General features: G+C 40.8%; 1 protein-coding gene across 3 annotated transcripts in view; it reads left to right on the top strand.

Moving 5' to 3' along the window:
- UPP2 (uridine phosphorylase 2) overlaps positions 1–20,239 on the top strand; it is a 42,104-nt gene extending 21,865 nt beyond the window's left edge. Inside the window, exons 4-8 of one of the 3 annotated variants that reach the window (XM_024735998.1) lie at positions 1,323–1,437; positions 4,607–4,816; positions 7,166–7,312; positions 18,449–18,491; positions 19,328–19,461. In XM_024735998.1, coding sequence (XP_024591766.1) covers positions 1,323–1,437; positions 4,607–4,816; positions 7,166–7,312; positions 18,449–18,491; positions 19,328–19,364 — 552 coding nt within the window. In that variant the 3' untranslated portion in view covers positions 19,365–19,461. The other 2 variants (XM_024735997.1, XM_024735999.1) reach the window with 2 other exon arrangements.
- The last annotated feature ends 6,531 nt before the right edge of the window (positions 20,240–26,770 follow it).

The raw sequence follows: 26,770 nt of genomic DNA, 5'->3' as shown, positions 1-26,770 counted from the left end.
CCCAAGATGTGATCTATCCTGGAGAATGTTACCTGTGCACTTGAGAAGATAGTGTAATCTGCTGTTTTCAGATGGAATGTCCTAGAAATATCAATTAAATCTATCTGGTCTTTGTGTCATTTAAATCTGTGTTGCCTTATTAATTTTCTGTCTGGATGATACGTCGATTGGTGTAAGTGAGGTGTTAAAGTCCCGCAGTATTATTGTGTTACTGAATCTTGGACATACAACTAATATCGGTTTGATTGATAGCCTCTAGGAGACTTTCAATGCATTTGGAAGTCAGAACATGTTCCATGGCAACCAAAAATGGGAAACCCAGAGGTTCAAAGTTTCCATAGTTTAATATTCTTGATGGTGAGAAGAAGGGAACTCAGATGAAAATATTGTGGTCATGGCTGTAATAGTTTTCTAGATTTGTTAATGAAGAATTAGTGTCAGCCATCACCTAACTGCCAAGATGCCCCTGGTGCTTTTCTGCACACAAAGTCTTTGTGCCCAAGAGTAGAATACTGAAGACCACATTTGACTCTCTCGTGTTATATTAGGAATGAAATAGACACCCATTCTAAACTTAGCTCCAGCTACTACAGATTCCAGCATGGAGGACCTTTCTGGAGTGTTACTAGAACATATTGTAACCACCAGGAGTGGCCAAATCCTCTAACCTGTGTTGACCCTTATTCTGTGACATTGATTCTACTCTTCCAAATGCTGAGGAAGACCAGAGTTGCAGTCATGATCTATATACTGAATGTGTATCCATTATATGCTCCAAATTGTTAGGTGTAGATGTAACCCACATCTCTACCCTTGTGCCTTTCAGAGCTCAACAGAATTATCAACAAATGAACAAGGACACATGAGAGTAATGAGATGGATTTACTCTTTCACTTAGTATAGTGGAAAAGGACTAAATACATGGTAGCCAAATCTATATTTCCTCAAAATCAAGTCAATCTTGCAAAGAGCTCTTTTTCAAAACTCACTGTGAAGAGCCCAGTGGGGAACTGAGAAATGGCACTGCCCTGACACACCAGTACACCACGCCACCCCCACCTTCTGCTCTTGACAATGAGGGCTGAACTCAGTTTAACTGACAGGGAGATGTCTCTCTTTCATCATCACAGATGGACCCATCTATCAGCATGTCATGTGGGCGTCGGTTAGAGCTGACTTACGTTTTCCTCAGCTATGGCAAAGTCATAATGATTATGTAAATCTACCTGAGGGCTGTTAACTTGTAATGAAGGAAGTAAATATGTCCTGTGTGTGTTATCATTCTGCAAGATGTATAATGACTTTCCCTTTTCTCTCCACAGCATGGCATGGGCATCCCCTCCATTTCTATTATGCTACATGAACTCATTAAATTACTGTACCATGCCCGGTGCTGTGACGTTACCATTATCAGAATTGGTACATCAGGGGGAATAGGTGAGATGGATTGATTTATATACTATTAAATCCAAGTGGTTGTTCCATACAGGGTAAGCTATTGGTGTGGTAATACACCAACGTACTCAGAGCCCAGAAGAAACCCAGATGGGCTAAAAAGTGTCAGGGGGCTGGGCTTGAGGCAATTGAGAAATTTAAATTTAAAGAAAAATTTAAAAATTTAAGGAAATGTAGGTGTATATAATCTTTCTCTTTTTCCCTGCATGGAAACCTGGAGTGAGACATCCCACATCCCACTGCCCAGATGGACTTAGGTGTTCTTAAAGGGAGGAGTGGAAACTTGCTAGGAAATATGTTTTGAGGATAAGAGTAAGTTTTGAGGGTTCGAATAGATTTTGAAGCTTAGGAATTTTATAAGTGCTTTCAAGTAAAAGAAATAAATCACTAAGATTTGCCTTGTTTATCAGCTAAGTAAGCAGACATCAATAGCTCTTAGGAAAATATTGCTTTTAGCTCATGTCAGTGACTACCCTTTTCTTGGCTGGGTCTTTTCCTCACCAACACAGCAGAAGAGATCAGGCCAGGCTTTTAGGGAAGAGTTGGGTGATGCTTCCTAAGGTTTTCTCAGAGCCTCCTCTCCTCCCTTCTTCCTTGGCTGGTCAGGAAGCTAGTCAGGAGCCTTGTTTATACATCCACCCTGGGCTGAGGTAAAGTTCTGTGGAGACCTTCTTCTTTTTCAACCTCTTCTTCAGGAGCAGATCTTGTGAGGGGATGATTCTACTATGTCACCAAATGCAAATACAGGCAGGGGCACTGTAACTGGAAATGTTTGGTTGACAGAGTGACAGGACTGAATGGGAATTATAAAAAAAAAAAAAGGCTGAGATTTTGGTCTTAGAATGACACAGGTGGCTAAGTCATGCTTCACTAGAAACAAACATGTTCAAAAATATCATGCCCTTTCCACAGCTGTGGTACAGGAATAAAGTCCAGCCAAGGCCCTCACAGATGGATTAAAGAAGGACATCTGTGGATGTCCCTCCAGAAAGAGAAGGAGAATGTTAGCAATCATTATTAGATCAGGCATCCTTCTGGACTGTTGTTTATCCAATATTATCCCAAATAAGCAACAGTAGGGAATGATGCATTTGGGGATGAAATGGATAACACTGTTATTAAGATTGCTCATAATTCTTGAGTTGTGGGATATAAGGATCTGTCTGCATAGCCCATGCCCATGCAATGTACCACCCTGACTGCTGTGGTTGCCCCTTGATATTAACAAGTGTCCAGCGTGGGCAAAGCAACCTGCTGACCATCCAGCTCATGGTCATGGATTCTAGGTCTTTTGTTTGATGGTAACATGATACATATAGCCCATGTAGCACAATGAAGGTCTATGCATTGTGGGAAATTAAAGCAATGTGCTGTTGTGGATTATCCATCATTTTGAAGTTCTGTTCTCATTAAGAACTCTTAGCTTATCAATAAGATGTGTTTGTTTTGTCTTAAAAACTTTGATTTGGAGATGAAGGAGGTGTAGCTTGTTGGGTTTTTGTTTTTGTTTTTTTTGCTGATGTTACCACTCTTTAGATGAGCCAACAAAACTTCATGATGATGAGGTACTCAAATAAACAGTGTCTTGGCCTTTAAGAGACTTTAACTGGGATATAAATGCTCTAATACATCTAAATATTAGGATGTCATGTGAATAACTTCACTTTTGATTTCCATATTTTCAACTTCCTTCTCAGTCACTTTCCTGTTTTTAGGACACTGTGAATAATTCAAGAAGATCCTTGTTTGATTTCTTTAAAAAGTATCTGACTCACCGAGGCTCTATCATCAGAGCCTACCTTGGGGCTCTAGCTGGATCTTCTAAATTAACCCCATGTTGATCCACATTTGAATTTATTAAGAACCCAGAAGGATATGGCTATGTGCTATGGTAGGGGTTGGTAAATTTTTTCTATACAAGGTCAGACAGTAAATATTTTAGGCTTTGTAGGCCATATGGTTTCTGTTGCAACTTTGTAACTCTGCCATTAGAGTGTGGAAGCAATCATAGAAAATATGCAAATGAGTGAATGTGGCTGTGTTCCAATAAAGCTCTATTTACAAAGATGGGCTGGATCTGGCCCATGGATTGTAGTTTGCAGATCTCTGTCTATGGCATCCCTATGGAAACATTCGCTCATTCAACAAATTTTTATTGAATACCTATAATGTGATAGGCACAATGCTACTGGGGAGACAACAGTGGACAGACACTGCTCTTGCCTTCATAGAGCCTATGTTTGATCAGGGCAATAGACAAACAAATGAGTAATTACAAAAAATATGATGAATATTAGGACAGAGAGAGAGTCTAGGGCCCTATCAATATATATCCCCTCATCCAGGCTCTAAACAGGAATCAGAACGGGTCAAAAACTAGGTCAAAAGGTGGACCTGGGAAAATTGAATGTAATGTATCTGTGTTGCCTTTTAATTTTTCCCCCCTCTGTGGATTCAGATCTTTTGAAGGAAGTGACTTAAGCTGACACCAGAAGAATGAGTTGAAGTTGGTCTGATGAAAGTGTGTGTGGGAGGATGAGGGAACACACCAGGCCAGGGGAATAACAGTTGGCAGAAAATCGTTTCTCAAGTCCCTGAGACTTGAGTTCCTGAGTCCCAGGAGCAAGCCAGACTTTGTAGCAATGGAAGGTCAGCCAAGAGGCCTAATTTACATGGGATGGGAGAGGGGAGGAGGGAATGGGTGTAATGAGAATCAAAAGGAAGAGAGGACAGAGATACAAAGAAATTATAGTAATCAAGGATTTGCAGAGAAGATTAAATATCAAGTAGTCACATCATTTTATGAAAACTACTTTCTGGCAGGCTCATTTAGTTTATTCCTGACCTACTTTATTCAGATTTGAACCTGAAGGCCAGTACTAATTTGCATGTCCAAGAGTCATGTTTGTCTTGAAATTTAAACCCAATCACATTGTAAATGTGAATCTGGAAAGAAAGCAAATGTAAATGCCTGTTCAGAATGTTATTATTTAATTGCATTTGGAAAAGAAAATAATTTTAAAGATGAAAATGGGGAGAATCATTAGCAACTAGCATTAATTAATGTTGGCAGAAGAGATTACATACTATGTGTCAAAAGTAAACCTAAGTGACATTCTTCTGTAACCACCTATTTATTCCCACACTGCAGGGATTGCACCAGGGTCCGTTGTAATAACAGATAGAGCCGTAGACTCCTTTTTTAAGCCCCGGTTTGAACAGGTAATCTTGGACAATGTTGTCACCAGAAGTACTGAACTTGACAAAGAACTGGCTGAGGAACTATTCAACTGTAGCAAAGAAATTCCTGACTTCCCAACCCTCATTGGACATACGATGTGTACCTATGATTTTTATGAAGGTGAGAAGAATTTATAAACTGTGAAAGCAGCAGAAAATTGCCAGCAATACTTTGTTATTCAAACCCACAATTTATATTAAAAACTTCACTTTAGAAATTCATAGCTGGGGATTAAAAAAGGAACTGAAACAGCCTTTTCAACTTACTAAAGCATAGGAACGTAAGGACATAATAAGCGGTGGAGACACACACATAATGAATTTATTTTCAGAGTAGGTTTAATCCTCCTAGAACAAATTGGATACTCAAATGCAATTTGTGATGTTAGCAAAATCTTATCTCTGTTGATGCCTTTAATTTAAATCGGAAAAGGGGGATATGCTTCTATGCTTCTTCCATTTTGAGGTTCAGTCACCTGTACCTTGGAAGGGATCTGGTACCCAGGAAAGAGTGGGAACCAGGAAATGGGAAGAGATATTTGGGGGAGGAAATCCCAAAGGGATGGGGTAGTCTCACAGCAGTTCTTTTTTCTCTTGGCCATGAGTAAAATGCCCCCAAATCAAGTTTAGGAACAAAATTGATGGTGACTCCCAAGTAGCAGCTCTTGCCACAAGCGGGGAGGAGCCAGGAGAAAACGCCCTCCAGGACAGACCTTGCTCATTCCACAAGAAAGAATCTAACCAGGGTTGGTACCATTCCTTGGAGAGCATTCTAGAAATCTTACAGTGTAGCTACATTTGAGTATGTTCATCAAACTACATATTACCCCATTTTAAATTATTTTTCTTTTCTTTTCCCTTTGGATCAAACCTAGACTATTATATTGAATTCTAAACAGTTATATATGGAGATATATTATCTATAAACATTACTTCAGGTTAGTAAAGGTGTTGTCACCACATATGTGTTATAAAATAGGGGCCACTTTGGGTGTGATAGGGTTGAGACTTTGTCTCAGGCCACTGGCCCCTTCTTGGGGAGGGTCACTGACGGGTTTAAGCCAGAACTTGCAAATGGTACCCACTGGAGTCAATGTTTTCTTTGGGCTGCACAGTATTTTTTAGAATATGAATTATTTTGCCAACATTTATAATTTCTGGAGATTTCATATGAAAATCCAGATTTTTGGCTTCTTGAAATAACATAACATTAAAAATATAAAATAATTTATTCATGGCAGCCCTGGCAAGCCTCGGCCCACATCTGGGGCTACATTCACTGAAGGTGAGGTGAGGCTGCTCCCTTCCAACAGGCAGACCTCGTTGACATTACCTGCTTAACTTGTGGGACATCTGAGTTTGAATCGGCTAAAATAGCACTGCATTAGAGATGTTGGCAGGCAGCCCTAAGAAGGAGGGCACAAGCAGAAGCAGACAGCAAGGATGGAAATAGCATGAAAGATACAGGAAAGGGAAAAAAGAGGGGCTTCCCTTGTCACGCAGTGGTTGAGAGTCCGCCCGCCACTGCAGGGGGCACGGGTTCGTGCCCCGGTCCGGGAAGATCCCACATGCCGCGGAGTGGCTGGGCCCGTGAGCCATGGCCGCTGAGCCTGCGCGTCCGGGGCCTGTGCTCCGTAACGGGAGAGGCCACAACAGTGAGAGGCCCGCATACCGCAAAAAAATAAAAAATAAAAAAGAGGATTTTGCAATATAGATGGTGACAGAGTCTACTGGCCTCCCTACTTCAAGAGGACGCCCTTGGGGGTGGGATGCGGTGAAGCCTGTTCCCAGCGCAGCCACGGTGGAGGAGGAGTAACAGCATCAGGCTTTTCTCCACCTCCTTCTGGCCCCACTGGTTGGTACAGATGGAATTCAAGTGCTAAGTAAACACCGAGAGCAGCCTAGAAGGGAAAATGTGATCGCAAAAGAATGGCGTGCAGCCTGAGGTGTGTGGCAGGGAAAAGGCGGACAAATCGACCATCTGTGTATGGTTACCATGGTCATGATGCACAGATGGAGCTGCAATGTCCAAACCACCACCCTGATCCTCAAGTAGCTTAGGATCATCACTGGGGCTTGGAGCCTTTTCTTCTTCCCCAGCACCTGTCCCTGGGCCAGCTGCCAGTCGCAGGTGCAACCTGAGACTTTCCTCAAAGGGCAGATCTTCCAGAGACCCTCCAGGTCCTGCTGTCTCTGGGCACAGTGCTGGCTGCTGCGGCCATTCAATGGTCACTTGCCCCAGAGCTGGGGGAGCTCAGTGCCATGGAGATTCCTGTGTGAGACTCTTGAGCTGCGCACAGCCTTGCCCCAGGTCCTTTGATAGGATGATTCAGATGGCCAGATTTATCCTACCTGGGGTGCAGGCCCATGAGTTAGAGTCAGCCACAGAGCACGCTGACAGCAAGCCTCTTAGTGATGCCACAGCCACCGTGGGACATCAAGTCGGTAAACATTCTCCATTCTCTTTCAGGCCAGGGTCGACTAGATGGAGCGCTGTGCTCCTTTTCCAGAGAAAAGGGGTTAGATTACTTGAAAAGAGCATATAATGCCGGCATCAGGAATATCGAAATGGAATCTACGGTGTTTGCGGCCATGTGTAGACTTTGTGGTCTAAAAGGTAAGACTTTCATGAATGCCTAAGGGTCAAATTCTCCTCTTTCACGAAGTTATTTTCACTCTCCAGGAGAAGAAAAAGGAATCCAGCTATATATTACTTTGGGTTGAATGCACGGTTATCTCATAATATCTTGTGAGTGGGCAGGACATTATTTGTTATGCAAATGAGGAAACCAAGCCTCAAGGGTCAAAAGTTAAGTTGCCCAAGGTCACCAGCTAGTGGGTTACATAGCCAAGACTTGATAGATTGTTCTGCTTTCTTCATCCTGGTAGTGGAAGCTGTTTTCCACTACAACTGAATTTACTGAGACATGACACAAATAAAATATTCCTAAAATAGTCCATCAAAGGACAAAACATCAGTGGAGTAGTATGTTTTTAGAGTTAATTTACATGCATTTTTGCTTTTCCCAACTTTTTTATTGTGAAAAAAAATCAATAATAGAGAAAAATTGAAAAAATACTGTGTATGTGTGTGTATATATATATACATACATATATATACACACATGTACACAAACACACCTATTTGCTTTTTTCTCCTGAATCATTGTATATAAATTATAAATATTATGTCACTTAACTCTTGTAACTTAGCGTCATTTCCTAAGAATAAGGATGTCCTCCTAATGACCACAATACAATTATCAAACCAAACAAAAAATATTTAAGAAAAGTAAAAATCATTTCATAACATCATTTAACATCCATTCCATTTTTAAATTTTCTGATTTTCCTAAAAATATCTTTAAAGATTATTTTAATCTAATATTGAATTAACTTTATACACTGTATTGCTTAGTTATTGTATCTCTATACTTTTACATCTAGAATAGTTTCCCTACTTTTCTTTTTTCCCCAGGACAGAGGAATTTTTGAAAAGTTCAGGCAGTTATCTTGTAGAACATCCATGTTCTAGATTTGTCTGTACTTGTCATCGTGGGATTTCACTTTATTTCCTGTAAAGCAGAAGTAAAGTCTAGTGGCTTGATTAGATTCAGCTATGTGGTAAGAACACTTCATAGTAATGTAGACTTTCCATTGCACCACATCAGGGAAAGGTAATGTGAAGATATTCCACTGTTAGTAATTTCAAGTTGGATCACTTGGCTCAAGGGGTAACTGCCCATCTCCCTCCTCTGAAAAATTAATGTTTTCTCTCTGAAAGTAGCAAGTAACTTCTGGGATGATAATCTGGCACTGTGTGAACGAATATCCTGTAACCCAATCATCTTTTCCCAGTGATTTTAGCATGGAATACAAATGATGATTTTTTAATTCCATCATTCCTCCTACGTTTGTTAGCTAGCATTCTTTTAAGAAGAGCCTTTCTTTCTCACGCTCTTCTCTCTCTTTCTTCTTTTTGGTGGCAGGGAGTCGTTATTGTTTGGTGGATTTTGTTCAAAGCAGTGTGTTATAAGCAGTTTCTGTCATTATTCTTTTTGATACTCAAATTATCCCAAATGTGGCCAGGAAGAGCCCCTTCTAGTGCACTCTTTTGTCCTTCTGACATAATTCTCTTAACTCTTGAGAATTTTCTTGCTTTCAGGCACAACGGGATTCTTAGGTACCACTTACACTTTCCTTGCCTCAGGTCTGGGATCAGCCATTTCTCCAAGAATCTCTGCTTCCTTTGGGTGGAGAGTGGCATTAAGAAACCAAATATGTGTGTGGCATGCATTTTTATTTTTGGCGAAATTATTCCAATAGAACCACTTATCTCTGACCAACACCAAGAAAAACTACTGAAGTAAAACATAATTTTCACAAGGACTAATCAATATAACTATTCTTTGTGATTTTAAATTATTTTCATAGTCATCCTCTAGATTAAAAAATCTACAAACAATAAATGCTGGAGAGGGTGTGGAGAAAAGGGAACACTCTTGCACTGCTGGTGGGAATGTAAATCGATACAGCCACTATGGAGAACAGAATGGAGGTTCCTTAAAAAACTACAAATAGAACTACTATATGACCCAGCAATCCCACTACTGGGCATATACCCTGAGAAAACCATAATTCAAAAAGAGTCATGTACCAAAATGTTCATTGCAGCTCTATTTACAATAGCCAGGACATGGAAGCAACCTAAGTGTCCATCAACAGACGAATGGATAAAGAAAGACGAATGGATAAAGGCACATATATACAATGGGATATTACTCGGCCATAAAAAGAAACGAAATTGAGTTATTTGTAGTGAGGTGGATGGACCTAGAGTCTGTCATACAGAGTGAAGTAAGTCAGAAAGAGAAAGACAAATACCATATGCTAACACATATATATGGAATCTAAGAAAAAAAAATGCCATGAAGAACCTAGGGGTAAGATGGGAATAAAGACACAGACCTATTAGAGAATGGACTTGAGGATATGGGGAGGGGGAAGGGTAAGCTGTGACAAAGTGAGAGAGTGGCATGGACATATATACACTACCAAACGTAAAATAGATAGCTAGTGGGAAGCAGCCGCATAGCACAGGGAGATCAGCTCGGTGCTTTGTGACCACCTAGAGGGGTGGGATAGGGAGGGGGGGAGGGAGGGAGACTCAAGAGGGAAGAGATATGGGAACATATGTATATGTATAACTGATTCACTTCGTTATAAAGCAGAAACTAACACACCATTGTAAAGCAATTATACTCCAATAAAGATGTTTAAAAAAATTCAAGTTTTATGGATGGAAGAGGTAAACCTGAAAAGTTAATTAAATATTCTTTATTAAATTGGCTATGAAAGCCTCAGACCTAAAGCAAAATGGCACCATCTAAAATATTATTTTTGAGTGGGAAGCAGTCCCCAAATATGAACAATGATGTCTAAGAAAATGTTGGAGCAACTTTTTTTAGAATTCAAATTTTTTTTTTTTTCAGAAAAGAGCCCATAAAATATGTCACCTATCAAACGTGTTTTATAGTGTACCTACTGAGTGCATAGCACAATACAAGAAGCTTGATTTTTAAATCAAATCTTTGGCTGATAAGATTTGTCTCAATTATTATCTTCCTAAAGAAAGAAGGACTTCTGTGCATCAACCAGTGGCCTGAGCACCCAAGCAGTAGGGACAGAGCAGAGGATGACACAGACAGAATCTCTGCCCTTGCGGAGTCTAGGGGGGAGACAAACAACAACAGAGAGCAATCTATAATAATATGGTAATATGTTAGATGCTGAGGAGCATGATGGTGAGAAATAAGGCAAGGAAAGGGCACAGGGACAGCCAAGGTAGGGAGGGAAACCATACATTAAAATAGGGAAAGGTACACAGAGAAGGTGCCATTTAGGAAAATGCCACGTGGGTGTCTGGGCAAAAGGAGTCCAGGAAATGCAAACCTAAGGTTACCAGGCAGGAGCATTCAGAGTGTGACGGAGAAACAGGGAGACCAGTGTGACTGGAGGGGAGTGACAGCAGTGGAGCGGGTAGGAGATGGAGGGAGCATGGACTGTGTGGTCCCTATGAGAACTGTGACTTTCACTCTGAGAGATATGAGAAGTCATTGCTTTGAATAGAGAGGTGACGGGATCTGGCTTGCGTTTGAACAGGAGCACACTGGCTGCTGATCTGGGAAGATCCTACTGGGGTTAAGGGCAGAAGCAGGGAGAGAAGTAAGAGGGCTGATATAGTAGTCTAGGGAGAGATGATAGACCAGTACAACAACAGTGGAGGAGGTGAGAAGTAGTCATATGCTAGATACATCTTGAAGGCAAATCCAACAGGATTTGTTGACAATTTGATGGGAATTTGGAGCGAAATGCTAGTGAAAAACGATTTCCAGGTTTTTGGCCTGAACAGCTGGAAGGATGGAGTTATCACAGCTGGGATAGAAAAAATTGGGTGAGGATTTGGCGGTACTGTAGTAGACATCAAATGGAGGCTAAGTGAGCAGGTGGATTTATGAATCTGGAGTTTAGGTGAGAAATTTGGACTGGGGAAGTAAAATTGGAAGTTGACAGCATATAGGTGGCATTTACAGCCATGTAACAAATGAGATGACAAAGTGCCTGAGTGTAGAAACAGATGAAAAAGTCAGGGAGGTGAGGGAGATCCAGCAGAAACTAAGGAAGAGTCGTCAGTGCAACTGGCAGTACACCTGGAGAGTCTAGTGTCCCAGCCCCAAAGAAATCTTCAAAGAAGTAAAGAATTACAGCCGAGTAATGCCTTATTTGATCACAAGTGGAACTTTAATTCTAATACTTGTCCTTATTGTCAATCAATTTTAATATACAAAACTACAAACAAAATGTATGCGGTAACATTTTAGAAAGGAGTTATAGGTCACAAGAAGAGATTAATTAATTCATCTCAGAATGAATGTACACACAAATCCTTGTAACATATGAGTAAAGGATGCAAGTGCATCCTTGTCCTCTTTAGAAGGTCATCATTAATACCTCCTTTCAGGGAAACAATAGCATCTGCTTTTCTCTCCACAAGTTGGTGGGAGTGGGAGCCCCAGCGGCGGGCAGCTTGCCCTTTCCTGAGCAGCAGCCTAACCAGCACATGACCTGCAGGAACACCTGGATTCAGATATTTCTGCTCCAGGAAATGTTTCCTCACATTTCTTTCTTATGGAAACAGGAAGCGGTCACTTGCATCATCGCTCCACCTGATATGCAGATGGAGGAAAATTTGGTAACCAGTTTAGTCAAACATAAAATGCCACGTCACGGAACTGCTGCCCTGATGTAAGTTTAGTGATGAGCATCAGTTCTTTCTTAAGAGGCAGCCAGAGAGTTCTAGGCTTGTGAACCCCAGACCCTAGTCTTTCTCTTTTTGAGGGTGTTGCCAAAGCTTCGGCGACATTATTCTGTTATGAGGGATTTTTTTGTCCTTGCCATGAATCCTTGTGACCTTGCTTTCTCTGCCAGCTGCAGGTACCTTCCTGGACTCTGTCCTCTGTAGCTTGCCCCATGCTGCACTTCCCTTTTTCTGCTGCTATTGGAGCTCTTGGTAGCTGATTTCAGCCTGCCAATAGCTCTCTTCCAGGCCACTGCTGCAGCCTTTCCATTGAGCAGACCCTTTCTGGGCTGCCAACATGCACACTAAATGTTGTATCTGTAACTCTGTAATTCTGTAGTTCTTGGGAGTATTTCTGTCCAAATTTCTTCATGGTGACAGGGACTCTTTATCTACCTCAGACACCACCGTTTCCAAAGGTGCACTCCTGGTACGGGAAGATCAACACCTGGAAGATCAACCACCAAGGAAACAGACCCAAACCCCATGCATATATATGATGCTACCATGTTCCTATCTTTCATCCCCACTTCATTATATCCTTCCGCAAAAGCAGTGAAGCTTGGAAAAGCTCTGTATGAGGTAGAAAAGCTTGCTTTGGGGAAGGGCTGAGAGAGACTTCACAAGCAGCTGTTTTAACATACTTATTAGGGAGGTTATATACCAATGCTAAGCGACACTGGAAAATGTGTTTCATCTGGCACCGAAAGCTCAGGGCTCCCAGGCCTAGTGCCCCTCCCCCTCAATCCCTCTCCCACTGTCAGCAATGGCCCTTTCCACCCAGTCTCTCCAGACAGCCTTCTCTAATGGTCTTTTTATGTCCCTTTAATACTACCAGATGACTGGATAACCAATCTGACTTCATAGTAAGGCAATGATGGCTAATAAATAACAACTTTTTATTTAAACAAGAGTCTTCTAGAGGCTCACTGTCCTAACTCAGAGGAGTCAGTCATTGACTTCGGACCGGTGCAAAAACAGATCTTTCTGCATTCACCTGGGACCACATGGATTACCACTTCTTATCTTTATGATTAATATAAGATCTCACCTTAAGTCTCACTTCATCAGAGAAGTTTTGCATGACTACCTAAACTAAACTCACCCACATTCATTCTACTTACTCACTCATTCACTCATTCCACTTCATTTCTCTGCATCACATTTACCACTATACCAGACTACATTTCTGTTTTCTTTATATATTAACTTACATATTATTTTACATGTATTAATGCATGGAGGTATGTATTTAGCATCTTTCTCCATTACAGTATAAGTAGCATGAGAACAGGGACCTTGTTTGTCATTGTTTTTGCTATATCTCTAGCACTTAGAATAATATCTGCCCTATGGGCATTCAATAAGTATTTACTAAATGAATGAACAAATGAGTGAACAGAATGACCACTCAACCCCTACTGACCGTGGAAGACGGCTATAACAAATTCAACTGGTTCCTTCATTACCCAGCTACATTTATGGCTTGGAATTTTCTAAAGGACTTCGGAGTGCCACATAATTGTCCAACTAGGAAGAGGCAAAGCCTTAAAGTTAAGCCTCCCTTTGCTGTAAGTTTCATACAATACTTCTGCTATAGCTGTAGCCCTTGGATCTCCTGATATTTGATAGGTGGACAAACTGCTTGAAATGGGGCCACGGACACCCCTAAGTCACTACTGTTATCCTGATCTCATTATCCTGAAAAATAATAGTGGGAATCCATTGTTGCTTTAAGAAGGACTTGGGTGAGGGAAATAGTGGCCGTCACAAAATTATTCTACCTTGAAAGGCTGAACCTTCAGAACAAGGTAAACCCACTGTACAATGCTGTATGAATGCATTCACCTATGGTTTTATAATATGCATATATCTGTCCCTCTCTTAAAGCAAAATCTACTTTAATTAAACCCCTAACATTCTGATTAAAGATGTTAATCCTTTTGCACTGTGAACTTGTGATAAGTACGTTCAATTTTTATCCATCTTTAAAAGACAGTGCCTGCTGCCTTTTGACACAAGCTTGCTTGCATGACAATATACGAAACATAATATTTATCCAAGATTAGTTTCACTTAAATCTTTGTCTTTAGTTGTTGGCAGCACTCACAGTGGATTTTCTTTAAGGGTAATGGAAGAATTCAGTGTTATTTCTTTTGACAGATACTGGGAACTTTGGGAATGTATTCAGTCTTCATAATATTACAGCTCAGTGAAAGGGAGCAGAATCTGACTTTAATTCCATTTTATATCCTTCTGCTGGTCCCAGAAATGAAGGCTATTGGGCTCTGGGAACTGCAGGATGATCACTGATAAAGTAAAGAAGATATTACAACAAGGATTAAAGATTATACTCAGTCTGGAACTGGACCGTTTCTTAACTCAAAAATGAGGAAAATTGGGGTTTTGAAATATTATTACACAAAGGCAAAAGGCAACCCATTGCAGTTCTTCACCCTCACAGTATCTCCTGAGAGATACTGTGGCTCAGAGAGGTTAAATAACTTTCCCAAGTTCTCACAGTAAATAAGAAGTAGCTGGACTGGAATTGGAACCGAGCTCTGTCTGACTTGAGGTCCCTTTGCACTATGCCCTGCTGAGTCTTCCCAGCAGCCTCCCATGGATGCACAAGGTTCAGATCTCTATTCAGAGGAACCAACCAAACAAACAAACAAAAAACCCTGCAGGTTTTTCTATTTTAAAAGTTAGCTGTGCTACTTTAGAAAGAAAGCAAACCCCCTAAGGGCTAACCACATACCAAGATGGTTAGTGTTGGAATCAAATAAAGCATTACATTGATACTTATCCAGTAGTATGCACAGTTATTATTTTACCAAGAAAATAAGTCAGTGTGTCTGGGAAATCAAGCATAAATGGTAAGTAATTCATTTATTACGCTTATAAAGACAGGATTTTAAAAAACTGTTTCTTCTTGCTTTGCTGGTTTTTACATATTTTAAATCAAGGTCTGTGTCTAGAGTTTTGTTTGATTCATTTTAATTCTACTCTCCTGTCCTCTATCCTACTCCTGCCTTCCTGTACGAACACACTCACATGTTAGAGAATGATTTGGGGCCACAGATTCAACTTTTTTTGTGTTGGCATTACCTGTGACCTGCCTCTTCCCACCTGTGACCTCAGTGGGGCTCCCTGGGTTCTCCCTGTTGGAGCCTCTGCCCCTAGCACAGCAGGCACATCCTCTGCCCATCCTGACACATCTCTGGTTGGAGGTCCAGCACCCAGCAGAAGCACAAGTACCCAAGTTTGCAGCTGGACCTCCTGGAGATGACAGCATGGTCCTCATACCAAGATAATGTGAGGCACAGAAGCTGAGCAAGACCTTTGAGGTCCAACCTGCTCCTTTCTCAGAGGATGAAATAAGACCCAGAGAGTAAAAAGTGACCTGTCTAAGGAAACACAGCCAGATCAAAATGAAGATGGACTAGCCCTGTTATCTCCTGCCTCCTCACCCCCTTTCCCGGCACTATTCCATAGGTATAAAAGAGTATCATATTTATCTATCGACAGATTACTTATACTTTCTCCTTTTTCTAAAAGGCATTAGCAGCAGCTTTCAATAAAAGATGAATGTATAAATAATTTAAGCAAAGGTAAAGAGAATAAGAGGCATGTATTTAAGGGAGTGGATGGGGAGTTCTCAATATCAAAGAGCTACCTGGTAGGGCAATACTAAATCTAAATACTTAGATTTAGTTCTGAGTTTCCTAGAGGCCAAGTTGAAAATGGAAACACTTTGAGTTACACAGCTCTCATTATCTTATAAAGAAAGCATTTAAGGTTTGTCATAAAAACGTTATCCAAATGTTAAACTTAAGTGAAATTATCAGCTATATTACATCGACAGTGTCTTTAGTAATACTTTTATAAAAGATATGGGACAAAAAAAAAAGATATGGGACAATTTTTGATAGAGTTAATGCTAAATCTTGGTTCTCTGGGAACCTAAAGTACTAGGGTGCAGGTATGAACATTTGCTTTAATTTGATTTAATTCAGGATAGAGTTTAAAGTCTTTAACGCAATAGCTGTCAAATATCAATGTGCAAATAATTTAACTGAGTTTCTTGTTTTAAGTACAGATTAACTGCCCTTTCTTATTCCTCACTCCTTTTTCTGTATGTCTGTAATAAAGCCTAAAAATCTGCATTATTAACAAGCTCTAGTTTTGACGCAAGTGGCCAGTGGAGCACATTTTCAGAAATGCCATTCTAGATGAACAACTTGTTCCTATGCTCCTTAGCTTTGATCAGATCCTTTGAATATAAATTTTCTCCACTTGGTTTTTGATTAGCAGTCAACAGCCTGTGATAGACGTCTCAGAGGAGACAGAGGAAGTACAAAGGTTCTGGGTTGTTGAGGTTTCTGTGTTTTATATACCAGGCACCTGAGGAATAAAGATGGGGTCTGCCTAAAAAGCTCAAACCTTGAGAAGTGAAGGGCTCTCTGTAAAGGGCCGGGGAGAGGTGGGAGAGGGGCAGTCCTAAGGGCCAGGCTGGACACTCCAAAGCCAACCTTTGCTGCTTTGCCATTTTCTGAGACCCAGCCCTGTTTGGTTCTGCTGTGCACAGGGAGTTTCTGCCTCACATTGCTGCCTTTGCCTACAATTCATGGGAAAACCTTCCTGGAACTCCATTCTGAATCACAGAGGTGATTCTGAATCGCAGGGATCCATGGGGGACCATAGATTTCTAATAATTCAGGGTGGGCTTCAGGAGCCCTGAAACCCTTGAAATTATATACAATATTTTGTGTGTATGTGCATATGTGTATTTTTGTGAAAAGAGGTTGCAGTTAACAACTTTCATCAGATTTGCAAAGGGACCAAAAACAATCAAAGAGTTAGAATCACTGGGAGTTCCTGGTGTGGCCAAAGGTACATTGAGCTTCACGTTAACACTGGTGTGTTCCCATCCCATTGCAGCCTGAGGTCAGTTAGCTGACAACCTCCTTAGTGACAGCTAGGTCACTGAATGCCTCTCTGCAGGAGCCATCCTCCCTGCCCAACCTGAGGATTATGGTAGCAAAGCTGTCAGGCTTAACTTTGACGAACTGTTTTGGGTAAATTAGTCCCTTTTAATTGCTTGCGGAAATAGTAATTTTAGACGACAAGATTATTACAGGCTGCTTGTTAATGGGTCCTCTAGCATCAAGAAAACACCACTGAGATCGCGACGACCTGTTCTTGTCCCTCTTTGGCCTCACCCTTGAAATAGCCGGAGAAGACGTTAAGTCAAGTCAGCTCCCGCTCCTTGACAAGTACAGAGCACGTGTTTCCTTTTATCCTTCTGCCAAGTGAAGGATTAGAGAAGGACTTTCATCTTTTCCCTGCTACCACCAGCTCATGTCAGCCATCACAGACTTGCTGATCATTAACTTGAAAAGCCGAGGAAGTTTCTAGCTCTTCCATTTACTTGTTTACCTGTTGGGCCAACTTGCTTTACAACTGAATGAGTTTTGAATAAACAGGGTACTAGGTGATGAAAATACTTGACTCAGCTCAAGTTGGATATTTTCAATTGCTTTTCAGTTCACTGAACAGGAGGGTCAGTTTGACTGATCTGTCTGCCTTATGGTTCGCCATGTGCAGAGGAGGAGGGATGGGAGGTAGAGTGTCTTCTCAGCAGTTTATAAAGCTGGGAATTGACTGGTTATTTACTAGCTGTGTCCTACTGGGCCATTTTACCTCCCTAAGCCCTCATTTCATCATTTGTCCAAAGGGGATAAAAATAAGAGCTAGCTCATGGCACAGCTATGAGGTCTAAATGGTATCATAAATACCCAGCATATAGCAAGAGCTAAACCAAACAAAAAAGATAGCATCTATTATGATTACAGTCCATTTCGCCTTCTCAAATCCAGAAGTCTGAGATAGTGCAGAAGTCAAAGAAATAAATATCACACTCAAACCCAACTTTATCTTCATGACCTCAAAGCTTGTGACTGTAGCTGCATCTAATCCCAGATCCACTGAAATCCTTTTAAATGATGCAGATGAACACAGAGACTGTGACACTGCTATCAATTCAAAGTGGTTGTCACTGATTTCAACGTGTATAACCACATTCCTTGAAATCAAAGATTTCATGTGAAACTGATGATAAAGAATTTGCAGGGGACCCAATGTCTCTCTCTTGTTCTTGCTGGAACAAACCAAAGACACCGCTTTTATGGTGTGTTTTCAAAAATGAGAATTTCATTTTTTTTAAAAGAAAGATGTTTGCTCTTTCCCCCTACTTTTGTAACTATCACAAGATTTTGTCCTCATTCTTTAGAAACTAAATGCTAATAAATGTGCTCCTTCATGGAGCTGATTCTTAAGCATATCATTTATGCATATCATTTCATTTAAGCATATCATTTCATTTTTTTTCCTCAGATTTCAAAAGAGTCAGTACTCGCCTTTATTGCTATTTCCCAAGGTTAGTGGCCATATCTCTTCTCTATTTACTTCCCTCTCCAGTAGGCAAACTCAAACACTGCACCAAGGAGTAAAATGTCATCTCAGGAAAAAAATGGCTAGCTCTCTAGTTATATCCTGAAGTAAGAAAAATCTGCTTGACTAGAGAATGGGCTTGAGGACACGGGGAGGGGGAAGGGTAAGCTGGGATGAAGTGAGAGAGTGGCATGGACATATATACACTACCAAATGTAAAATAGATAGCTAGTGGGAAGCAGCCACATAGCACAGAGAGATCAGCTTGGTGCTTTGTGACCCCCTAGAGGGGTGGGATAGGGAGGATGGGAGGGAGATGCAGAGGGAGGGGATATGGGGATGTATGTATATGTATAGCTGATTCACTTTGTTATAAAGCAGAAACTAACACACCATTGTAAAGCAGTTATACTCCAATAAAGATGTTAAAAAAAAGAAAAAGAAAAAGAAAAGCCTGCTCTAAGAATTGGAAATGGGATAGAAAGCTGGAGGTTTGTGTATCTTGGATGGCAAAGATCCCTCCTTATTCTTATCTTGAACACAAATCTTTTCTAAGCCTTAATGTAGCCAATTATAGGGGAAAGGAGAAGGGAGAGTGCTGAAAATTATTTCAATTAACTTATTTAGGTGGAGTGTTTGGTGGGAGTCCACAGAAATATGAATTATAATTCATACGGAAGTCTGGAAGGTTCAGTAGATTGCATTTATGTAAAGGGAAAGCAACACAAAGTACATGTGCTAGGGACACGGGGGTGTCTGGTTAATGTTTCTATGCAAAAGATAAACCCATTTGTTTGGTAATGGTCTTATTTGCTCTTCTAGCTGCTGTGGTCTGTGTGACACTTCTCAACAGACTTGAATGCGACCAGATCAACTCTCCCCATGATGTTCTGGTGGAGTACCAGAAACGGCCTCAGCTCCTAATCTCCAGATTCATCAAACAGCGGCTTGGACTTCGTGACCAGACATCATAGCTGGCCAGCCCAATCCTTCCCTGCAAGTTTGTAGTTCCAGTCATAATGTTGAAGTCATATATTATTTGTGGCATTTTTATATAGTTCTCATCCACATGCTAAAATCATAATTGAATGATTTTATACAACGCTTTCTCTTAAAAAAAGAATTTATTGTAAAAGTTTAATAACTTACATTAAATTAAATTCAAATTTCATTTTAGAATGAGTTAGCTAAGTCAGTCTAATAATTAAAACTGTAAAACTCCTGTACTGTGACATTTGGAGTTTCATATGCAGCATTAATTAGGTTCACATCAAAATAGATCAACCACTTGTGGATACAGTTACCCGTCACTCTGTTTCTGAAACTAATCCAGAAATTCATGTTAGAACGTTGTCAGGCACTTTTAGATGTTGGACAAGTGACAGAAATTGATCATGCATATTCAAAATATTTACAGAAAAAAAGTGTCAGTGTAATGTAGGTCTACATGAAAAAGCTACGCTTAGGGAAATGTGACCATACTTCTTTTTTTTCCCCTGCAGGATTTCAGTGCACCACATAATAGGGTTGGAGGCTTAGGTTTGCCCATGTTTGTGATTTTATCACAAAAAGTAACAACTCTAGATCACACATTGATTTTCAAATGAAAACCCTTGGAAATGCAAAGAAAGATCTTCATTTTTCTTCAGAAATCACAAGTGATTAAATCACCTTCTAGCAATTTTTTTTTCTTTTAAGAAAATGCATTTTGAAGAGGCTGTACTTTTCTTTTTTTTTTTTTTTTTTTTTTTTTTTTTTTTGCGGTTTGCGGGCCTCTCACTGTTGTGGCCTCTCCCGTTGCGGAGCACAGGCTCCAGATGCGCAGGCTCAGCGGCCATGGCTCACGGGCCCAGCCGCTCCGCGGCATGTGGGATCTTCCCGGACCCGGGCACGAACCCGTGTCCCCTGCATCAGCAGGCGGACTCTCAACCACTGCGCCACCAGGGAAGCCCAAGGCTGTATTTTTAAAATTTCATTTCAATATTAACTTCATAGGCTGAGGAATTAATAACAAGTGAATTCAGACCTGCGTTTAAGATGTTAAAGTCATCCTTTCGTGTGACTTTGAAGCAGGTCTTTCCTGCACCCAACCTGTACCCCTATTCAGTTTGACCCTCTGGCAGGCATGGTGTCACTTAGGGAATACACCTTGCTCTGTATGAGTTGACGCCTCCTGGGGGGTTCTTCTAAGGCTGATACACTTAAGAGTTGGGAAGCATGGATGGCGGAAGGGTGGAGGAGAGCTTACAATCTTGAATAGCATGTAACATTGTGTACATATATTTATATTGTTGTGGCTCAAATAAAATTTAATTCCAACCATGAGAGAGACCTCTTTTTTCTCTTTGTAATCAAAGACAATAAACAATCTCCTGAGAGGAGCATCAGTTTGGGAACGTTTTTGGCAATAGATATGCTTGGAGTGCAATTTTTAAAGTATCCCCGTAATTCACCATCAAATACCAGCATCAGAACTAAAAGTAAGGTAGAATAACACTGAGGTCATTAGTGTGGTTTTCACTGTGTTTCATATACATTTTTAGACCAGGTGGAAACTACTTCAGACTGTTCTCCGTAAGCCTTCAATATGAACTTTTATTTACCTGTTCCTGGAAAATCTTATTTTCCTTTTTATTGAGAGAAGAGGAGAGGTTATGAGAGAGAGAAGAAAGAAATAATTGCAGTCAGTCCTCCCCTCAGCTCCTGTGGAAGGGTGTGTGTATGCGCACGCACCTGCCAGCAACCTGGGACACCTCTTTGACAAATCTGCCTTCCTCATTCCCACATCCAAACAATTGCCAAGTCCTGTGAGTTGATTCTCCTAGATAGCTCTCCAACCTGTCCACCAGTGGACAGCCCTCCTGCTCCTCAAGCCAGCTTCCTCCCAGCCCCACCCACAGCCTCCCACAACGCCCTCTGCAGCCTCCTTAAATTACTCATCACCGCTTACAATTATGTCATGATTTGTGTCTATAGAATTAATGTGCCTAGGCTATAAGGCTCATGAGGACAAAGACTGCATTTGTTTTATTTACTGCTGTACCCCAAGCACCCAAACAGCGCCTGTCTCATTCTAGGTGCTCAGTAAATGTTTGTTAAATGAAGAATGAATCCGCTTCACACATTTCCTTCATAAACTCTCACTAAAATGCCTCTAGTCTTTACGAGACTTATCCTTTCCTTATTCAGTCCCTTGTCATCTCAGCTCTCCTTGGCTGTCCCTCCCAGGACATCTCATTTTACGGGGTGGAAAGTCCTCTGTACCATCAGTGTAGAGTTATGGTGATGTCTAGAACTTCTTGCTTTCTGCTATAGCGCATGTCTTTCCCCTCTGTCAAAACCAAACCCTAGATTCACCTCCTTCAGGAAGGTCTCCAAGTTTAATTCCCCCTCAGTGCATCACATCTAGTTCCCTTAGAACTAGGGTTGCACTAGTTAGGTATCAATGTGTCCTCATTTGTAGGCTATGCTGAGAACACTTGTCCTTTCTCATGAACTTGGATAATGGCTGCCCAGCTTGTCTTCATTTGGGAGGCTCATGCCTCCCTTCGACTGCCCTCCTTCTACCCTTCGACTGCCATGGAGTGCTGTCAGATGCAGGCATTCAGTCACTACTCACCTGTTCCTGTGCTAAGTCTGGGAGCCAGCTCTTCACCTCACCTCTAACCCCACCTTCTCCACTCATTCAGTCTCGCCCTCCTAGAAATCTATTCAAGAAACAGACAGGCTTGCAAAAACTCTTCTGGTGATTTCTGTGTATGGGTGTTGCATGTATTTTTGGTGTGTTTTTTCTTTGTTCATTCATTCATTATAAATCCATATCTCTCCCTCTTCCCCAAAAGAATCAGAGACAGTTTACAAAGATAAATAAAAGCACATCAAGATAGTACAAATTAGACCTAAGTGGGAAAGAAAAAGGAAAAGGGAAGGGAAGGGGCATCATTGGCACAAAGCCTGAAGCTAATACCAAGATGCATCACATACAGTCCATGCACCGGCCGACAGGAGGCACTGAATTGGTTCTGGGCTGCCTAGCAGCTGCTTCATAAAGAGAAAAATTTTACAGCATCTCTAAGACAAAATGTGAACTAATCATCAGAAGAAGAACAACTAGCCGTGATTCCAAGAGGCCAGAGTGTAGTGTAGTGTAGTGGTGAGTGTGGGGTGTGGGGTTGGGGAGGGGTGTGTGTGTCAGTGCCTTTACTCCAGGTGGCTCTCAACACTGCTGCACGTTAGGGTCAGCAGGGAAGCCTTCAAAAACCACCATTTGGGGCCCCATCTCAGACCAGCTAAATGAGAATCTCTGGAAGTGGGACTGGGAAACCCTATTAAAAAAATTTCCCCTGGTGATGTGCAGCCTGGGTCAAAAGGCACTGATTTAAAAGAATGAAGAGTCTGGGAATCTGGCAGGCACTCCTCCAGCTGAACTTCTAGAAGTCTTTCAATGGTGCTTCCACTGGACTAGTTATATAAAGGTCAAGCTCTTTTACTTGACTCTTACTCCTCAACAAGAACAGTATCTTTTTTCTCTAACTGAGGTATAGTTGACAGCTAAAATGTATATATTTTCAAGTGTACAATATGATGACTTGATAATATATACACATTGTGGAATGATTACCACAATCAAGTTAATTAACACATCCATCACCTCACATAGTTACCTTTCATGCAATAGCCAAGCTATGGAAACAACATAAGTGTCTGTTGACTGATGAATGGATAAAGAAAATGTGTTATATATATGTGTGCGTTATATATGTGTATGTATGTGTGTGTATATATATATATATATATATATATATATATATATACACACACATACACACAATGCATTGTATCTATCTATAGATAAATAGATACACACAATGGAATATTATTTATCCATAAAAAAGGAAATCCTGCCATTTGTGACAACATGGATGAAACTGGAGGGCATTATACCAAGTAAAATAAACCAGACAAAGACAAATACTATATGGTATTACTTACATGTGGAATCCAAAAAAAAAGTCAGATTCATAGAAACAGAGAGTAGAATGGTGGTTACCAAGGGCTGGGGGCAGGGAATGGGGAGATGTTGGTCTAAGTGGTCAAACGGCACAAATTTCTAGTTATAAGATGATAAGTTTTGAGGATCTGATGTACAGTATGGTGACTATAGTTTAACTCTGTGCTGTACACTTGAAATTTGCTAAGAGTAGATTTTTAGCATTCTTACCAAAAAGAGGAACAATATCTTAACCATTTTATATCTCCAGCAACGTGCACAGTGCCTGACACAGTAAAAGTGAATTAATTATACATATTAATATATTTATATATATTGTTATGGATTAAATTTTTGTGTTCCCCTCACCAAATTCTTATGTTGAAGATCTAACCCTCAGTGTTGCTATATTTGGAGATAGGGGTCTATAAGGAATTAGGTTAAATGAGGTCACATGATGGAGCCCTGATCTGATAGAATTAGTGTCCTTATCAGAAGGGACACCAGAGAGCTCACTCTCTTTCTCTCTCTGTACACATGTACTGAGAAAAGTCCATGTGAGGATGCAGTGAGAAGGTTGCCATCTGCAAACCAGGAAGAGAGCTCTCAACCGATATGGAATCAGCTGGAATCTTGGTCTGGGACCTGTAGCTTCCAGAACTGTGAGAAAATAAATTTCTGTTGTTTAAGCCACTCAGTCATTGTTATTTTGTTATGGTACCCACAGCTAACACATATATCATAGATATGAATTACACGTGTGTGTGTGTACATATATAAACAAAACCCAAAAAACAAACAAAACCACAATCAATCAACCAGTTAAAGCAAATACATAGCTGACTACCTGTCAAGTTAATTTTGCCCAAATGTTATCTGTTGACCAACCTTTCCAAGTAACATGTGTATATTATTCAGTGTAATTTGCTACGTGTAATTTGCTACAGCCAGACCAGTTCCTCTGCTCCATGTTTCACTCCCAAACACACTAGACCATTGACACACAACACAATCTTAGTAAAACACAATCTTTGGTCCAAAATATACTCAATAACTTCTCCTGGTTCATTTTTATCCAGTTATAGAATGTTATTTAGTGCTTTGCACCCTGTAGGTACTTAACAAGGACTACAAACTATCAACTTCAGAAATACAACAAAGTGAGTTTAAATTTTATATCCTTCTTTTAAAAACATAGCTCTTAACATTTGGGATTCATTTTGGAAACTGTTGATAAAAATCTATGGACCTGCTCAGCAGAAAAATACACATTCACATGTATACCCCTGAGTTTGCATATAATTTCATGGGTTTGCACACTTTCCTTGCGCTGAGTCATGGCAGGATACCTGTGTCCCCTATCACAGGCCACAGTCCCTCTGGATGGCCCTAGTCATACTGCTGTCCTCTAGGTTCTGGTTATTGCTCCCTTCCAGACCCCTCACATCAGGGCTGGTAACAGCTGTTCCAGCTACACCACCCTTTGTTGTTCCCTAAATCCTGCCCACCCCTTTGTGGATAGTCCTTTCAGGAAATTCTCTCAGTTCCCCAGTTTAATTGTACCATCTGGTTCCTGCTGGGATCCATTAATACAGCCTCCAAAATACATCTGGGGACAAAAAACCATTCGGAAAAATGTAAGAAGCTAAAGTCATCCTATATGCAGATCTTTCAATGATAATTCTTTTACTGCAAAACAGAAGTTAGTATTTTTCTTCTTAACTGCTAGAGCACTTTAAAAAAAGATATAACCCACTATTCAAGAATGTATGCTTGTATTTAAAATTCTCCTGGAACTCTCCAGGACTTGCAGCTTGAAAAACAGGGTGTTCAACTTACACTTTCTTGGCTGGCTGCTGAGCATCCCACGTATGATAGAATTGAAAGCTTCAGTAAAAGACAGATAAATGGCCTCTATTGCTTGCCTCCAAGCTACATGTTCCATCACCCTGTCATGGAAGGAAATTAAAATTGTCTGACATACTGAGTTTCATAAAGCCACCCTGTTCCTCTCCAGGATCCTGTGTGCCTCTAGATGTCTATACCATAAGTAGATTTTTTGAGGGTTTGAGCTACAATCTTCATCTCAGGATCAGAGCTTAAGTAAATGCAATCCTTAGTTATTAGGGTCTTTGTCCTTTTTAAAAAATAAAGAAACTCTATAAACATTTCTTTCCTCAGTCCTCCTGGACTTTCTCTATTTCTGAAGAATTCTAAAATATTGGCCAGTGGGGGTCTACCACCCAATGTCTCCTAAGATGAAGAACTAAAAATACTTATAATTTGCAGCCTGCTTCATTATTTACTCCTCAAGGGTTTTCCTCATTTCTTTATTTTTTTTTTTTTTATCGGTACGCGGGCCTCTCACTGTTGTGGCCTCTCCCATTGTGGAGCACAGGCTCCAGACGCGCAGGCTCAGCAGCCATGGCTCATGGGCCCAGCCGCTCTGTGGCATGTGGGATCTTCCCGGACCGGGGCACGAACCCGTGCCCCCTGCATCGGCAGGCGGACTCTCAACTACTGCGCCACCAGGGAAGCCCATTCCTCATTTCTTATTTGCTTTTTCACTCCTCCTAAATAGGTGTTGCTCAGTCTGGAATCAACGTAACATTTATTTTTCTAAAAACTGAGCATAGCAATTTTAACTTGAGAATAAAAGCCCACCATTAAATCACCTTTTCCCCTGAAACCTTAAATATGATTTGGACATTATTTTTATAAGTATAACATAGTTTAAAAAATCATCAGGCAAACAATCTAGAAACCGGTATCATCTAGTTTGTACAGGATTAGTCAAAAATTACCCTCCAGAAGGTAGTAATTTAAGATTGTGTCTATTTATTTTCTAAATTTCTAAAATTTCTTAGAAAATCTGTTATTCTCTATAGTAACTTAATCATTAACATTGTGAAGCACTGGGGACATTTCAGAGTTACAGAAATCATCTGAGTAATCTGATTTTGCTCTCTCCTCTTAAAAAAGGAAGTACAAATCCTTAAAAATCTGGATTCTTCTTTTCACTTCCATATCACTTTCTTTTTTTTTTTTTTTTTTTGTGCGGTACGCAGGCCTCTCACTGCTGTGGCCTCTCCTGCTGTGGAGCACAGGCTCCGGACACGCAGGCCCAGTGGCCATGGCTCACGGGCCCAGCCGCCCCGCGGCATGTGGGATCCTCCCGGACCGGGGCACGAACCCGCGTCCCCTGCATCGGCAGGCAGACTCCCAACCACTGTGCCACCAGGGAAGCCCCAGCTTTATTTCTTCATCTGAGTTTA

The sequence above is a fragment of the Neophocaena asiaeorientalis genome, unplaced genomic scaffold (assembly GCF_003031525.2).
Source record: "Neophocaena asiaeorientalis asiaeorientalis breed wild unplaced genomic scaffold, Neophocaena_asiaeorientalis_V1.1 scaffold72, whole genome shotgun sequence".
NCBI lineage: Eukaryota > Metazoa > Chordata > Mammalia > Artiodactyla > Phocoenidae > Neophocaena > Neophocaena asiaeorientalis.
The sequence above is the reverse complement of the archived record's forward strand: the minus strand, read 5'-3'. Positions and strand labels throughout refer to the sequence as shown.